The 17,750-nt window shown below is 42.0% G+C and overlaps 2 protein-coding genes across 4 annotated transcripts; one reads left to right on the top strand and one right to left on the bottom strand.

Moving 5' to 3' along the window:
* The first annotated feature begins 4,197 nt into the window (after positions 1-4,197).
* On the top strand, positions 4,198-8,372 carry fkbp7 (FKBP prolyl isomerase 7). The gene is made up of 4 exons (XM_035773528.2): positions 4,198-4,477; positions 4,971-5,122; positions 7,785-7,912; positions 8,068-8,372. The coding sequence occupies exons 1-4, from the start codon at positions 4,251-4,253 to the stop codon at positions 8,230-8,232; spliced, it is 672 nt and encodes a 223-aa protein (XP_035629421.1). The 5' UTR covers positions 4,198-4,250; the 3' UTR covers positions 8,233-8,372.
* Positions 7,002-13,629, bottom strand: zgc:103759 (U8 snoRNA-decapping enzyme). 3 transcript variants are annotated; one of them, XM_035773529.2, is made up of 6 exons: positions 13,462-13,629; positions 13,217-13,356; positions 13,041-13,081; positions 12,697-12,937; positions 12,385-12,607; positions 7,002-7,421 (listed from the first exon to the last, which is right to left on the bottom strand). In XM_035773529.2, the coding sequence occupies exons 2-5, from the start codon at positions 13,346-13,348 to the stop codon at positions 12,398-12,400; spliced, it is 624 nt and encodes a 207-aa protein (XP_035629422.1). In that variant the 5' UTR covers positions 13,349-13,356; positions 13,462-13,629; the 3' UTR covers positions 7,002-7,421; positions 12,385-12,397. The 3 variants fall into 3 exon arrangements, with proteins under 3 accessions (XP_035629422.1, XP_035629424.1, XP_052378052.1); XM_035773531.2 differs by lacking the exon at positions 7,002-7,421 and having other exon boundaries at positions 9,305-12,607; positions 12,706-12,937; XM_052522092.1 differs by lacking the exon at positions 7,002-7,421 and having other exon boundaries at positions 9,305-12,607.
* Positions 13,630-17,750: the final 4,121 nt, after the last annotated feature.

Raw genomic sequence — 17,750 nt, forward strand, 5'->3', positions numbered from 1 at the left:
GATACAGATTGTGAGTGACAAGATTCTGGAAGCAATAGTGACTCAAGTAAGAGACTCAAAGTACTTCTCCATTATCTTGGACTGTACACCTGACAGTCACCAGGAGCAAATGTCCATTATTCTGGGAAGCGTGGCTTTAAAGGGAAAGCCAGAGATCAAGGAGCACTTCCTCAGCTTTGTGAATGTTGAGGTTACAACAGGCTTGAATCTGTCCACTGTCATCTTAGATAAGTTGAACAAGCTGAAGATTCCATTTGAAGATTGCAGAAGGCAAGCTTATGATAATGGGGCCAACATGAATGGCAAGCACCAAGGAGAACAAACCAGACTGCTTTCAAAAAATCCCAGAGCTGTGTCCGTCCCATGTGGAGTACATACTATATACCTTGTCAGTGCAGATGCTGCCAAATCTTCAAATGATGCAGTTGAGTTTTTTGGTGCATGTGCAAAAGCTCTTCACATACTTTTCAGCGGGCACACAAAGATGTGAACATAACCGTAAAGTCATGGAGTGACACAATATGTGAGAGTAGGCTCCAAAGTGTTCATGCAATCAGGTATCAGGCTTCTGAGGCTCGGGAGGCATTACTGGAAGCCAGACAGGCAATCAACGATCCTGTGGCCAGAGTGGAGGCGAAAGCATTTGCAGAGGAAGTTGGGTCCTACCACTTCTTGATGTCGTATGGTGTGAGATACTGACAATGACAAACAAGGTGAACCAGCTCCTCCAATCCACCTCAATGCAGTTGGATATCGCAGTGAATGTAATCTCAAATACAAAGGCCCCCCTCACTACACACCGGGAAACTGGATACTCTGAGGCCCAGACAACAGCCAAAAGCATTTGTGAAGAAATTAATGTGGAGGCTGTTCTGAAAAAAAAGAGACTGAGAAACAGCAAGAGGCATTTCAGCAATGAGGCTCCTGATGAACCAGTGACTGATGCGCTGGAAAACCTTGACGTCAACTGCTTCAACATTGTGGTAGACTCTGCTGTGACATCCATGGATGAGAGATTTGAAACACTCAACCAGGTGAAAACCAAATATGGAGTGCTGCTGAACTTCTCAGATGTCCAGTGAATCTTTAAAGGCTCACTGCATGGAAGCTGAAAACACTAACCTTCAGAAATGACTGTGACATCAGTGGAATGGATCTGGCACATGAGATTCTGAATTGACCTGATCTGCCATCAGATAAGATGACTGCCTTTGAGCTGCTTTCCTATCTCTGTGAGAAAGACCTGGAGGAACTCTCTCCTAACCTTTGGTTGCCCTAAGAATTGCAGTCACCCTACCAGTAACAGTAGCATCAGCAGAGAGGAGCTTTTCAAAATGAAAGTTCATCAAAAGCTACCTGAGGTCTTCCATGCCACAGGAACATTTGAGTGGTCTGGCCGTCATGAGCATAAATCATGACATAGGGAAACACATGTCCTATGATGACATCATTGATGATTTTGCCTCAAGAATGTACAGAAAAGGAATATTTTGATGGTAAGATTTTAATTCAACATTCAAATGCTTGCACACTTAGTAACATTTAAGATGATATGGCAAAAGTGAATTTGTGTAAAGGACTGCTTAACTAACTATGTGACATACTTTCTCAATTCCTTCCAGACAGTCCAGATTGACTGGTGCCCATGCTGATGCTGAACATGCCCAGGCTGTTGTCACACAGCTGTATAGGTTTTATTTGACTATTTTGAGACATATAGCTGCAGCCATAGCCTATAGGCTTATGTTTACATTGTATAGACACAGCTAATTGTATAATATTGTGAGGACTGGACTAATTACCAGGCAGCAGAGCCAAAGCTCAGTGTTACATTTGATTATTTTCTACATTTGATATTTTCTACAATTTCTTATTTATGTTAATATTCACTTATCTTAAGATTCTATAGGAAATATTTAATTCAATAAATATGGTTTGCTTATACCTCATTCTGTTCTGTATAGGTTGACTTTTTCTTAAACCGACAGATGGAGAAAAACGTTTTAAAGGAGGGAGGATTGTAATGTGAGCACTGGAGTCTCAGGTGTGACTGTGTGGAAATGGCAAATGGTTTACATGGCTCACGGGTCAGGTAGGAGGGCCCCTTCGCAGAATTTTGCTTAGGACCCCAGGGAGGTCAGGACCGCCCGTCTCTGTTGGTACCTTAGTTGTTGTGCTTACTAACATGATAATTTACTGAACAGCTAAGGTAGCATATTGACATGCATATTGGTATTAAAAGACAGCAATGTCTGACAGCAATGTCAGCAACAACAAATATGTGTTTAAAATATCCAGAAAATCATTAGTTTGATAGCTAGCTGTCCAATTAAATATCCAAAAATATGATCGCTAAAGTGAGCCAGCTAGCCAGTCAGTGGCACTGACAGGTTGGTTGAAACTGATACAGCAACAACATGTGTTTCACTCTATCCCATAAGACATGACATATCTAACCAGGCATCAATTAGCCAACACAATTTAAAGTTTATTAGGACCTTGAATCAATAAGTTAGACACTCACCGGACAACTTTGGAGCTAGGTAGATTTTCAACAGATTTTTCTTCTCCCCTTGACTGGTAGTCAACTGTTACTGGTCTTGGAACTTGTGTGTTCACCAGAAACAACTTCTGGTAAACTCTTTGCCACTAGTAGCAATACATATTGTTGCCACAGGTTTACCACAGATTAAAATAGAATTTCGGGAGATTTGTTTGTCAGAAGAAAATCTCTGGCAAACTGTTTGCCACTAGCTGCAATACATATTATTGTTGCCAAAGGTTTGCTGCAAATGTACCACTTCTGGCAACATTTTGTGGCACACGATGTAGTTTGTAGAAAATTTGCCACAAACTTGCGGGAAGTTTGCAACTACACATTCATTTTTGTAAAGGCAGAGAGAGGCTAGGCAGGCCTAGAGATATATAATCACTCATGTTGTCTCATGTGCAAAGGCTGTAAGACAGATTGGTGGAACTATTAGGTGGACTGATGGAGCTACCATGGCTGCTCCTGTAGTAAGTGGACCTACTGTCAGAACTGGTGCTTCTACTAGTCCTGACATGGTTTCGAGACCTGTTCAGAAATCTTGCTCCCATAAATGTGCTGCGTCAAAGGACACTTTATAGTAAAACACATTTACTTCATAGCTTTCATTGGAAAGGTTATCAACAGGACTCGGATTGTGGAAAGCATAAATGCCAGGTTAAAGATTTTTTGTGGATATGATAAGAGAGTTATTAGGGGTAACAGATGTTACTGTCAACATGATTTTTGAAATGTTGAATAATCCTAAGGATGGAATGTCTCAACATGATAGAGGGAACATTTGAAGAGGTTGGGAGGGTTTTGGGGATGGGGGAGGGTAGTTAATAGGGATTTATTTGTTTAGTATTACAGAATAGAGTACCACAGTATGAGTCAAAATACCCATAAAACCTAGCGGTCAAACAGGGAAATGGTTCCAATCGTTTTCCCAACATTCATTTTTTCCATAGGGGATTTTATAAACACTTAAAAATAAGGTCTGTTTCATGTAGTCTTACCGTGGCATGATGTTTTGATGACCATGTAAATCTCTCTAGGAGACAAGGTGACTTTTTCAAAATATTTGTTCGCCTGTATTTATCCCCCCAAAATTAGACGCTAATTTTCTGCTAATGTAACTATCATAAAGATCTACAAATGCCATGATGATCTGAATAAGACAGCTGAATCGACACAATACCTGTTAGCAAAGGTGTCAATTAAAGAAGAAGTGCAGGAGCTTGCACGGATTTGTAGGCTTTCATGATCTATTTTGAAGGTAATTAGCATTTTTGAAACTAAGAGTAAATAGAGACCAATATATTGATACAAGTTACCATATCCGAGAGAGATTTACACTCTTATTATAATGTCACGCCAGGGTAAGCCTACACGAAATACAGTCCTTTTTTAAAGTTTTTCTAAAATCACCTATGGGAAAAATGAGTGGTGGAAAAACGACTGGAACCATTTCTCTGTTTGACCGCTAGGTTTTATGGATATTATGACACAACTGTGGGGCTTGATTAGGCAAACCATGATTGATCGTACACTCCAAAACAGTAGGTGGCGGCATGCACGTAAATGTTTCTTTACGGACCGCCATTATACCATAGAAGAAGAAGAAGAAGAAGAAGAAGAAGAAGATCGTCACTTACATACCAGAAGTGACGTTTTTTGCGCTCCTAGCGAAACTTTGGTGCCACGCATACAGTTTGTTGACATGATGATGATGATGCTGCCGAAATCTCTTGTGCTTAACTTATTTTTATGTCTACAGATTTATAATGTCATTGTTGATGTTACAGTTGCAGTTGCGTCAATCGATGATGTGAAGATAGAGGTGTTATTCACGCCAGAGGACTGCTCAAAAAAAAGCAAAAAGGGAGACCTAATGAATGCACACTACGATGGGTATCTTGCTAAAGACGGTTCTCAGTTCTACTGTAGGTAAGTGTCCCAGATTTACATATAAAATGGCATCAACAATGTAATACTTTTGTTAAAAGAAATGGATTTGCACACCATGTGAGTTTTATAATGAGGGAGCCAGGAAAGGCTCGATTTTGGTCGTAAACTATTTGATAAAACAATTTGTAATACTTTTCTACTGACCAGATCCATCAATGAAAACAGACATGAGCTGGTAAATGCATAATTATTCTATCAAAAGCTTGTAGACAGATCCAGTGACAGTGTAAAGCCACAATCCTGGATTTTTAGACAAAAAGACAACCCATCCACTTTGGTATAGCTGAGGGATGGCCCTGACACGTGAACCAGATAAGCTCATGGCTCATTAAAAGTTAATGAATGTGCCTATTATTTCAGGACAATACCATGGTAAGACAGTGACACACTCAATACTGTGTTATGTAGACCTATGTGTACCATGAGTTGAGTGCACCTAATGCATCTATCCATTTTCCTTTTTGTGTTTCAGCCGCTCAGACAAAGCTGGACATCCTCAGTGGTTTGTGTTGGGAGTCGGACAAATCATCAAGGGCCTGGACATGGCATTGAATGACATGTGTGCTGGGGAGAAACGCAAAGTCACTGTTCCACCTGAGCTAGCCTTTGGAGAAAAAGGAAAAGGTAAGATGGGGGGTAGAATAATCATATGTGCAATATTTGAGCCATTAATGTGATGCTTAAAGAGGCCATACAGAACCTCTTGAGCCGAAAGCAGTCCCGTGGCATAAATATGGTCCAAAAATGACTTCCTTGGACGGAAAGGGGCACACCTCCCTGTATGTATGTATATCTGTGTGTGTGTGTATATATATATATATATGAAACCACACAAATGCATATATGAAACCACACAAATGCATATATACAGTGGGGAGAACAAGTATTTGATACACTGCCTATTTTGCAGGTTTTCCCTACTTACAAAGCATGTAGAGGTCTATAATTTTTTATCATAGGTACACTTCAACTGTGAGAGACGGAATCTAAAACAAAAATCCAGAAAATCACATTGTATGATTTTTAAGTCATTAATTTGCATTTTGTTGCATGACAAGTATTTGATCACCTACCAACCAGTAAGAATTCTGTCTCCCACAGACGTGTTAGTTTTTCTTTAAGAAGCCCTCCTGTTCTCCACTCATTACCTGTATTAACTGCACCTGTTTGAACTTGTTACCTGTATAAAAGACACCTGTCCACACACTCAAACCTCTCCACAATGGCCAAGACCAGAGAGCTGTGTAAGGACATCAGGGATAACATTGTAGACCTGCACAAGGCTGGGATGGGCTACAGGACAATAGGCAAGCAGCTTGGTGAGAAGGCTACAACTGTTGGTGCAATTATTAGAAAATGGAAGAAGTTCAAGATGATGGTCAATCACCCTCGGTCTGGGGCTCCATGCAAGATCTCACCTGGTGGGGCATCAATGATCATGAGGAAGGTGAGGGATCAGCCCAGAACTACTTGGCAGGACCTGGTCAGTGACGTGAAGAGAGCTGGGACCACAGTCTCAAAGAAAACCATTAGTAAAACACTTTGCCGTCATGGATTAAAATCCTGCAGCGCACGCAAGGTCCCCCTGCTCAAGCCAGCGCATGTCCAGGCCAGTCTGAAGTTTGCCAATGGCCATCTGGATGATCCAGAGGAGGAATGGGAGAAGGTAATGTGGTCTGATGAGACAAAAATAACTTTTTGGTCTAAACTCTACTCGCCATGTTTGGATGAAGAAGAAGGATGAGTACAACCCCAAGAACACCATTCCAACTGTGAAGCATGGAGGTGGAAACATAATTCTTTGGGGTTGCTTTTCTGCAAAGGGGACAGGACAACTGCACCGCATTGAGGGGGAGGATGGATGGGGCCATGTATCGCGAGATCTTGGCCAACAACCTCCTTCCCTCAGTAAGAGCATTGAAGATTGGTCGTGGCTGTGTCTTCCAGCATGACAACGACCCGAAACACACAGCCAGAGCAAGTAAGGAGTGGCTCTGTAAGAAGCATCTCAAGGTCCTAGAGTGACCTTGCCAGTCTCCAGACCTGAACCCAATAGGAAATCTTTGGAGAGAGCTAAAAGTCCGTATTGCCCAGCGACAGCCCTGAAACCTGAAGGTCTGTATATCCCTGCTGCAGTGTGTGCAAACCTGGTTAAGAACTACAGGAAACGTATGATCTCTGTAATTGCAAACAAAGGTTTCTGTACCAAATATTAAGTTCTGCTTTCCTGATCTATCAAATACTTATGTTATGCAATAAAATGCTAATTCATTACTTAAAAATCATACAATGTGATTGTCTGGATTTTTGTTTTAGATTCCATCTCTCACAGTTGAAGTGTACCTATGATAAAAATTACAGACCTCTAAATGCTTTGTAAGTAGGAAACACTGCCGATTTTGCAGGTTATCAAATACTTGTTCTCCCCACTGTATATACATACATGAAACCACACAAATCCATGTGATAAAAAATGTAATAATATATCATATTAAAGCCAACATTTTACTTCAACAATTCACAACTTTAATTCAATTTCAAGGGACATTCATTCAATCTTCTTGAACTAACACCTATTTCTTCATTTTTGCTTATCGTGTGTTATTTCCACAGCAGTTTCTTTGAAGGATTTCCTCCCCTGACAGTGTACATCGCACTGCTTCCTCTTGGCATGTAAGCATGTTGGGCATATGGTGCATTCACAGCATACAGCTGATACTCAGACAGCAGCTTTGCATGCATGTTTCAAGTCTTGAACAGTGGTGGCTTGGGATGGGATTAGGATGACAACTGGTCCACTCTTTATTGTATAATTGTCCTTGTAGAGGGAGTAGCTACCATGAATGCATGCCGTGTGTTGAAGTATTTCGCATGTTTCTTTGTATGGCAATGGCATGAACTATTATATTAACATTTATGACTGCTGGAAAGGAGAAAGAAATGAATTCATTACTATAGCGAATAAACTAGAAATGTCGAATTGGAAATGAAGTTATTCCGTCTGAAAACATAGTCATTCCAGTATTAAATGTTTGCAGTTGTGTTTATGTGTGAGTCAGTCCAAAGAGTGTTGCCATTGTTTTTGGATGTCACTATTTTGTTTTCACTTTGGGGAGAATATTGCTGTAATGTATTTAAAATGAAATCACATTTTGTTTGTCACATGCTCCGAATACAACAGATGTAGGTAGACCTTACAGTGAACTGCTTACTTACAAGCCCGAACCAACAATGCAGTAAAAATAAAGATTAAGAAATAAAACTAACAATTAGTCTGGTTTACTAGGTCCTGTCCCACCCAATGCTACATTGATCTTCGATGTGGAGCTCTACTCTGTGTCCAAAGGGCCACGCAGCCTGGAGTCCTTCAGAGATATAGACCTGGATGACGACAAGGTTCTCACTAGGGATGAGGTATGCTAGTTCACCTGTATTCACAAGTCTGAGCAAAGAAACTGAAGACGGCATTCTGGACAATGTTAGTCTGGGGTGATCATGCATCATGTCTTCAATGAAATTGTCCATTGTTCAGAGGAGGACTAACCCATGTTTTGTTTGTTGTTTTGTAGATGACATTCTACTTCAAGGTGGAGTATGAGAGAGATGGGAGTAAACCTCGTGAAGACTCCTTCTATGAGAGAATGGTGAATGATGTGTTCCAGAAGAGTGACCACGATAGAGATGGATTGATAACGGTGAAGGAATACAATGTCTATGAACATGATGAGCTCTAGGACCCACCAATGGCTGCACTGACATACAGTATGAGGGTACATTTGTTATTGTTTTTTTACACACTACAAACATCAGTGGATATTCCACAGATGCTGATTTGGCTGCAGAGTTTGACTAATAAAACCACTAAATTGTACAATTGTCTTTTTTTTCTTTTCATTCAAGCGCTAACACACACAAGCGATCCCAGCCCCTCGCCCTTGCTTTACGACTCCGTTTTGACCACCAAGATGAGGTGTAGTCAAATTCAGCTTGGAGAAGGATCTCTCCATTGTTGCTGTGCATAATGGCAGTGTTGCAGATCTGCAGCATTTCAGAATATTGAGACCCACTGCTGTTGTCTTTCAAAGTGTGGAGGAATTTAATGTAAACCTTTGCTCAGTACCCCTCCACTGTTGGCTCTAGTGCACCGTGTTAATACCAAACAGCACTTTTCTCTGCCTTTCTTGACCAAGGCCCGGTCTCCCGATAGTGATTGAAGTTAGGCTTATGAGTGTTTATTTTTAAAATGTATTTAACCTTTTTAACTTGGCAAGTCAGTTGTTAAGAACATTCTTATTTACAATGACGGCCAAACCCGGACGACGAAGGGCCAATTGTGCCCTTAGGGACTCCCAATCACGGCTGGATGTGATGCAGCCTGGATTCAAACCAGGGACTGCAGTGATGCCTCTTGCACTGAGATGCAGTGTCGTAGGCCACTGGCCAACGATGCATCTTTCCTACAACGTTCGCTTAGGCATGTCTGGATACTGATAGGATCGAAAGAAAGTCAATGCTGCTCTTGGATCAGCTTTCTCCATTCAAATCTTACCTTTAATATTATGATTATTCCTCAATACTGACAATGGATCAGCTCCTAGAAAGATATCACCTATGGCTGCAAATATTGAGGTGGCTAATTCTAATGCTTACTCTATAATGCACTAAATCAAAATTTGGCAAATCATTGCGCACATTAGGCTACACATGAACTATATTGAGACAAATTACAGACATTAACCTACAAGTAGCAAAATAGAACTCCATTGATTGAACATGAAATGTATTTCAATATGATTGAAATAGACCTATAGCCTGTATTTATATTTGATTGCAGTCATCCTGGTATTCATTTGAAGCATCTTCTTATACAGTGTATAAAGCACACCTGCTCTTTCCATGACACAAGACTGACCAGGTGAAAGCTATGGTCATTTGTTAAATACACTTCAACCAGTGTAGGTGAAGGGGAGGAGACAGGTTAAAGGATTTGGCCTTGAGACATTGTTTACAGTGCCTTGCAAAAGTATATATCCCCCTTGGTGTTTGTTACAACAAAATACAATTTAAATGTATTTTTGTTTGGATTTCATGTAATGGACAAACACAAAATAGTCCAAATTGGTGAAGTGAAAAAAAAGTACTTGTTTAAAAAAAATGTACAACGGAAAGTGGTGCATGTATATGTATTCACGCCATGAAGCCCCTAAATAAGTTCTGGTGCAACCAATTACCTTCAGAAGTCACATAATTAGTTAAATAAAGTCCACCTGTGTGCAATCTAAGTGTCACATGATCTCAGTATATATACTATACACCTGTTCTGAAAGGCCCCAGAGTCTGCAACACCACTAAGCAAGCAGCACCATTAAGACCAAGGAGCTCTCCAAACAGGTCAAGGACAAAGTTGCGGAGAAGAGCAGATCAAGGTTGGGTTATAAACAAATATCAGAAACTTTGAACATCCCACGGAGAACCATTAAATCCATTATTAAAAAACTGAAAGAATATGGCACCACAACAAACCTGCCAAGAGAGGGCCGCCCACCAAAACTCATGGACCAGGCAAGGAGGGAATTAATCAGAGAGGCAACAAAGAGACCAAAGATAACCCTGAAGGAGCTGCAAAGCTCCACAGCGGAGATTGGAGTATCTGTCCATAGGACCACTTTAAGCCGTACACTCCACAGAGCTGGGCTTTACGGAAGAGAGCCCAGAAAAAAAGCCATTGCTTAAAGAAAAAAAAATAAGCAAACACATTTGGTTTTCGCCAAAAGGCATGTGAGACTCCCCAAACGTATGGAAGAAAGTTCTCTGGTCAGATGTGACTAAAATGTAGCTTTTTGGCCATCAAGGAAAACGCTATGTCTGGCGAAAACCCAACACCTCATCACCCCGAGAGCACCATCCCCACAGTGAAGTATGGGGGTTGCAGTGTCATGCAGTGGTGATGTTTTTCCATCGGCAGGGACTGGGAAACTGGTCAGAATTGAAGGATGGCGCTATATACAGGGAAATTCTTGAGGGAAACCTGTTTCAGTCTTCCAGAGATTTGAGACTGGGTCGGAGGTTCACCTTCCAGCAGGTCAATGACCCTAAGGATACTGCTAAAGCAACAGTCGACTGGTTTAAGGGGAAACATTTAAATCTCTTGGATTGGCTTAGTCAAAGCCCATACCTCAATCCAATTGAGAATCTGTGGTATGACTTAAAGATTGCTGTACACCAGCGGAACCCATCCAACTTGAAGGAGCTGGAGCAGTTAGCTTGAAGAATGGGCAGAAATCCCACTGGCTAGATGTGCCAAGCTTATAGAGACACACCCCAAGAGACTTGCAGCTGTAATGGCTGCAAAAGGTGTCTCACCAACGTATTAACTTTGGGGGTATTTATGCACGCTCAAGTTTTTTTTGTGTGTGTGTTATTTGTTTGTTTCACAAAAAGTATTTTGCATCTTAAAAGTGGTAGGCATGTTGTGCAAATCAAATGATACAAATCCCCCAAAAATAGGAAAAATGCAAAGGAGGGTGAATACTTTCGCAAGCCACTGTATGTGTGCCATTCAAAGGTTGAATGGGTAAGACAACGGATTGAAGTGCCTTTGAACAGGGTATGGTAGTAGGTGCACCGGTTTGTGTCAAGAACTGCAATGTTGCTGGGTTTTTAATCCTCAACAATTTTCTGTGTGTATCAAGAATGGTCACACCACCTAAAGGACATCCAATCAACTTGACACAACTGTGGGGAGCATTGGAGTCAACTTGGGCCAGCCTCCCTCTGGAACACTTTAGACACCTTGTAGAGTCCTTCCCCCTTACAATTTGAAGCTGTTCTGAGGGCAACTCAATATTTGGAAGGTGTTCCTAATGTTTGGTACATTGCTTGTTTGTATCAATTGCAAAGACATTGGCAACTTTATTTGAAGTCAACTTTTTTCTGAGGTTATCGGCAGTCACAGAGGTGGATAAACCATGTGATTCGATGTTTAGCCAAGATCTTTTGTGTAAGGGACACAGAAGGGCAAACAACCTCTAATGACCCACTTAGCTGTTCTACAAGTGGTCTTAGGCAGGCGTTAAATTACGAGTGTTTAGAAGTGCAATGTAAATAACTATGGATTTGGGAAAACAGCTCGGAGATTTAACAATGCTCCTATGAAGGTTCTAACGATGAATTTACTAGTCTTAAAATGCTTTTGGGAAACCAGGCCCAGGAGTTACCTTGTTCTGTCTGCCATCTAGTGGCAAATTGTGTACATTACATTATTTAACATGGAGGCTACAGATTGAAGTCGGAGGTTTATGTAGATTATGTAGATATATTGAAGCAACATCTCAAGAGATCAGTCAGGAAATTAAAGCTAGCTCACAAATGGGTCTTCCAAATGCACAATGACCCCAAGCATACCTCCAAAGTTGTGGCAAAATGGCTGAAGGACAACAAAGTCAAGGTATTGGAGTGGCCATCACAAAGCCCTGATCTCAATCCCATGGAAAATGTGTGGTGCAGAACTGAAAAAGTGTGTGCGAGCAAGGAGGCCTACAAACCTGAATCAGCTACACCAGCTCTGTCAGGAGGAATGGGCCAAAATACACCCAATTTATTGTGGGAAGCTTGTGGAAGGCTACCCAAAACATTTAACCCAAGTTAAACTATTGAAAGGCAATGCTACCAAATACTAATTGAGTGTATGTAAACGTCTGACCCACTGAGAATGTGATGAAATAAATAAAATTGGAATTGTGAAAAACTGAGTTTAAATGTATTTGGCTAAGGTGTATGTAAACATCCGACTTCAACTGTATATAGAGTAAGTTATACAATTTTATAATACAGAACTGTGTGTAACATACTAACAGGAAAAAGTCATATTGAATGTAATTTCTTACATTGTGTGTGTGATTAGGCTGCCCCTCCCCAAGGTTGTTTTCTCCTCTGCTCTGCGTGTGTGAGTGCTGTCTGTAGCTCCTCGGGTGTCACCAGGCCGAAGCGCACTAGAGCGTCCTCCAGCTGAGAGCGAGAGTTCCCAATAAAGGAGTGGGACAAGAATGAGGGAAGCCCTCCTTCTCCTCCCTTTAGTGTGTAGAGAGGAACTCGGACCATCCCCATCACCTGGAAGAGAGGAGGAGGGGTTGAGAAGGTAGCGGGGAGATAGGATGCGAGGAATGCCGGAAAGTCAAATGAACATATACTGTACACACAATTGCTACCTCATGGCCATGGTCTGTTGCTGTGCTAGCAGCTGCCTTTTCGACCTCCCTGATCTCTTTCTCTTCCATTCTCCGGGCATAGAAGTGAGTAATGAGGTGAGAGGAAGAGGACGAAGGGTTGTGGCAGGAAGACACATGATCCTCCAAGGTGACTGACAGTGAGAAGCCCAGCTCCTCCCACAGTTCCCTGCTCAGGCCCTCCTCTAGGGATTCTTCTGACGGGTCAACGAGACTGAGGTCAAAGGTCAGATGTCAGAGCACATATACAGTATTCTGAATCCCAATCCATCCCTTCCACTAGTCTAGAGTAATGTTCTCTGTATGACGTCACTCACCCGCCAGGGAAACCCAACAGACCATCGAAACGCATCTGCATCTGTGGAGAGAGATAAATGCAGTAACTAACACTAGTCTCTCATGACAGCTGGCCACCCTGACCAGTGTGCCCAGGAGATTTGGTTCTGAGTGTGGAGATCACGAACACGTGCACGCACACACCCTGCTCTCTCACCAATACGATGTGTCTGATGGGGATTTCTTCGAACAGCTGAGCTTCTGTGTCTGCATAGAGCAATATGTGACACGCATGTCTGCACCCCACACACGCCAACGCCTCTTCTCTAGACAGCTGTCCACTGGCCATGCTGCCGCCTGTACACACACACACACACACACACACATTAACGCTCCCTCTGTACAGCTGTCCACTGGCCATGCTGCTGCCTATACATACACACAAGCACACTCTGTACACACCACCAAACTCTGCTACTCCAATTTATAGATCTGTTCCACCTTCATCTGTCCCTCTTTTCAAGTCTCGGAGATTCTATCATATATTGTATTGTAAATACATACAGCTACTGTAAAAGTGTGGCTGACTGATCTGTGCAGTGTGGACCACCACAGCCAGCTGCAACTCCTTTCTGTTTACAACCAGAAGCAGGAAGCTTCTGCCTCGTTAGGAAATGGGTTAGCTGAAATCAGGATAAGGCTTATATCGCCACCTGGAGGGCTGGAGTTTAGCTCCCACTTAGAGCTTTTGACCAGTGGCATCTGCTTGTACAGTAGAGCAGAGGGTTCTCAAACCTTTTGCGGTTTGGGACCCCCAGGAACCCCCTTTGTGATAGCAAATGAATCGGGGACCCCTTCATAATCAGAACACAACTCGAGTTAAATAAAAATAGCATACAAGGAGTTTTACTATGACTTTGGCAGTGCAGGGCTAGACAAACCAAGTCTCTGGCCTGGGAAGGCCCATCCCTTGGCATCTAGAGAACAAATCTGTTTTCAAGCTAATATCCTTCAATTCGACACATTTTACCATGAGGCAGAGATAACTTTGCAGTTTTACAGCTTAAATTACAGTGCATTTATGCAACAACAACAAAAGTGGGGAATTACAATAAGTACTGAGTTGAAAAATGTATAATTGGTGGAATACTGTGGATATCAATATCCCTGTGAGCCTCCAAGGCCCATGTTGCCAGATTAAGAACATAACTTGTAGATTAATAATATTACCAGTGTCTAATGTTAACTTTTTTTTCGCTCATTGGCCCATTTGGCCAGGGGCAAAAAATCTACTGGTGTAATTTTCACCTGTAATAAAATTATAGTAAAAGATTACAGTTGCGAGAGCAAATATTTTTGGGTGAGAGAGGTAAAATCCATGTGGGGATGAAGTGTATTTGTGAGAGTACAGTATCTCTGCAAAACAAAACAAAAATCTCTGCTCTCAAATTAATATTGAACATTTTTCAGTCAAGAACCTATCTAATCAACTAGTATTTCAACATTATGTTATTAAATCGGGCTATTGATTAGGCATGCTAGGTTAGTGTCAGCTAGCAGTTCATATTTAACCACGTATAAAAGTTACCCGTATGTTTGATTTAACCAAGAGCATTGTAGCTAGCGAGCTAAGTTATCAAGGGGTTAGTATGGAATGACCAGCATGACTGGGAGGGAGTGGCAGAGGATGGAGAGGCAGGAGGAGAACAGACACGGAAGGTCCTCACTGGGGAAGAGGTCCTTGATTGAGATGGGGTGAGGGGGAGCCAAGAGTGATCAGACTCCAAACTAAATAGCCAATAGTGTAAACCACTAACTGCACACTTTGAGAAAGTCTATTTGAAATACAGATTTGATTACTTTTACTCTGGCAGTTTTTGTGCAGTTACAATAGAAAAGAATGACCTCTCTCTCCATCCCTCTTTGCCTAGCTGACAGAGATGGGATACAGGAGTCCACTCTGTTCCAAGTACCTTGGCTCTCCTCTATGCACAGCACTCTGGGGACTTCCTGCAGGTAACCATGACTTATTTCGCTCACTGACCGTAACTTAATCATTAGTGGTACTGAAACGTCCTCGAATTGATATTACATTGCATGGAGGCATTGTCATTAAGACAGTTGTCATTTAGAGAGGATGACATGTTATTGACTTTGACCAACTGCTGTCTATTCAGTTAGAAGGATGGTTCTATACTGAATGTGTACAAGTAGGTTAGGTAAGGGATTAAGTGAAAACCTATAGTAGGATAGCTCTCCACAATGAGGGAGGGGGGCATGAAATGATAGCAAGCTGTTCAGTAATGAGCCATACTAACTCACTGACTGACTGATGAGTGGTGTGGATAGGTACAACTCGCCTCAGTCCCACTTAGTATGTTATCACTTATTTGGATAAATGATTATACAGCAGCCTCTTGATACAGCAGCAGTCTTATCATGGACTGTTACCTTGGACACTAATACGTTAAAACTTTTCAACTCCAATTGATTCTCTGTGACATTTCCTAACATGTTCTATTTTCACTCTCTCTCTCACTGCAGTTGTTCTCAGGAGACAGCTCAGTGTGTGTGTGTAGAAAACATATGGCTGACAAGGTGGAGTCGGGCTTCTGACATAACTTTCTTGGAAGGCTTTTGGGGTCATGGAGTGTTCCCTAACTCATCTTACACAACTCAGCACGGTATCCCTCCACCGTCTATGTACCTGTTGTGTTGGCGTAGTTACCAGACCAGTGGGAGGAGGTGTTGATGACAGTGATGCGTCCCAGTGTGGTCTCAGCAAACAGGCGCTGTGCCAACACCGTGCCTGATGATGACAACCAGATTCCTCCACCCTGAATCATAGTAAACACACACCTAGTCTATCTCTCTGTGTATGTTTGTTGCGTGTGAGAGAGTGAGTAATGGGTCTTTATATGCAAGTGTGCTTGTGTGTGTTGTGTAGGGTATAAGCATTACATGCCTGTGTTTTCTTTGCACACACTTTTCTTGTGTGTGATTTCGTGCAGTGTTTTGTGACAGCCCTCTCTTGTGGGTGCTCCCCAGACCAATGTTTAGAGGCGGGGATGGACTACATTGTTCGTCTGAGCTTGCCCCTCTACTCTGCACTCATGGGGACTGCATGTCGAGTCCCCATACACGCTCATCGACTCGGTTAGTTCCCACACACACGAAGTTAAACACCTAGACATGACTGATACTTTTCTGTAAATCATGCATTGATGTCACTTTGATAAAAATTAGAGCTACAAGGATTTTAAGTTGGGATTCAGCCTTTCAACTCCATACCAAATCTAATTCCATCTTCTGTATCTTTCTGTCCTCTCTACAGATTGTGCTGATGTCCCACTGTAAGAACCTGGAGATCTTCTGTCTGGAGAACAGCCTGGTTGGGTCAAGACGTCCTATGTAGTTGCAAAGCAGCTAAAAAGTAGTAAGTAGTTGAAAACGTACTAAATAGCTAAAACGCTAAAGTTGTCCATGGTTAGATTCAAACTCGCAACCTTTGGGCTGATAGACGTTTGTGTTATAGGCCCACCCTGACCAACCACACACCTTTCGTTTTTGCCTTAACTAACCATCTGTCTTATGTCCCCATACCAAAAGTAGCATATCATACTAAATGCAGGGTCTCGGATTTATGAACATAATAATACGAAATGCTCTGAGACCAGGTTGTCGCTCGGGGCTCGGCATAACTGGACCTCGTGGGCTGACCAACTCCTACAGGGCTCTTCTTCTTTGAGGTTTATTGGCAGACTACACTCATAAGGTGTATTGCCGGCACCTACTGTACAGGGTAGTAAAAGAAATTACCTCAAAACAAAATATGTTTTAGATGAACAAATTCATACTAAATACCAAAAACCAATAACACTAACCAAATTCAATACCCTGAATTTAAAACTAAAAAATAAGTTTTTCCTTCAGTCTGATTTAAATGTCTATTCAGATCCCTACACAGGCTCAGGAACCTGGGAGGGAGGGGGACCTCTTCATTCAGTACTCCCAAGTGGCGCAGTGGTCTAAGGCACACATTGTTATCATATCCTGCCACATGTTACACAATCTACTGCAAATCTAACGCCCCCCTCCTGGATGAGGGGACCTCTTTCCCTGTTATCAGTTTCACAGTGGTCACAAGTTGTCTGCCACAGTTCCTTGTCTGCTAACAGTCCCTCTTTTCCTATGCACATACATTCAAGAATACTCTTAGTTATTGTCTTACCATTACTTTAAACGTATAAATCATTTAGTCATTTATCTTACCTTCATAAACATATAAATAATATGGATTTCTATAACACACTGCAGCGGCTTCTGTCGGATCAGATCTTACCGCATACCTCACATACCCAAGTTTTACATAAGTTGGGAGAACCACTTCATCAAATGACAGTAAAACCGATAGGCTTCGCTCCTTTCCGTCCATAATTCAATTCAACTGGCGTGCGTCTACCGCTCCTGGAATGTTTTCCCTAAACCACACAGCCTCTATTTCCAAAAATACACCCCAGATGACACCTTTAACCGGTCCCCTACTCTGAAAATCATAGCGTTCCACATCAGACGTCGACATCTTGTAGAGCCACAGAGCTTTCTCCTTTTGCGCTTTTGACACACACGAAAGCAACATCATACCGCTCCTAGTCGCTCTGATGATTCCGCTTTACCCAATTTGTCCCTCACCATCTTCTAGACCGCAAACGGGTCACCCAAAAAAAACACCCTTGCTCGTGAATCGCACT

This window comes from Oncorhynchus keta, chromosome 7 (assembly GCF_023373465.1).
Source record: "Oncorhynchus keta strain PuntledgeMale-10-30-2019 chromosome 7, Oket_V2, whole genome shotgun sequence".
NCBI lineage: Eukaryota > Metazoa > Chordata > Actinopteri > Salmoniformes > Salmonidae > Oncorhynchus > Oncorhynchus keta.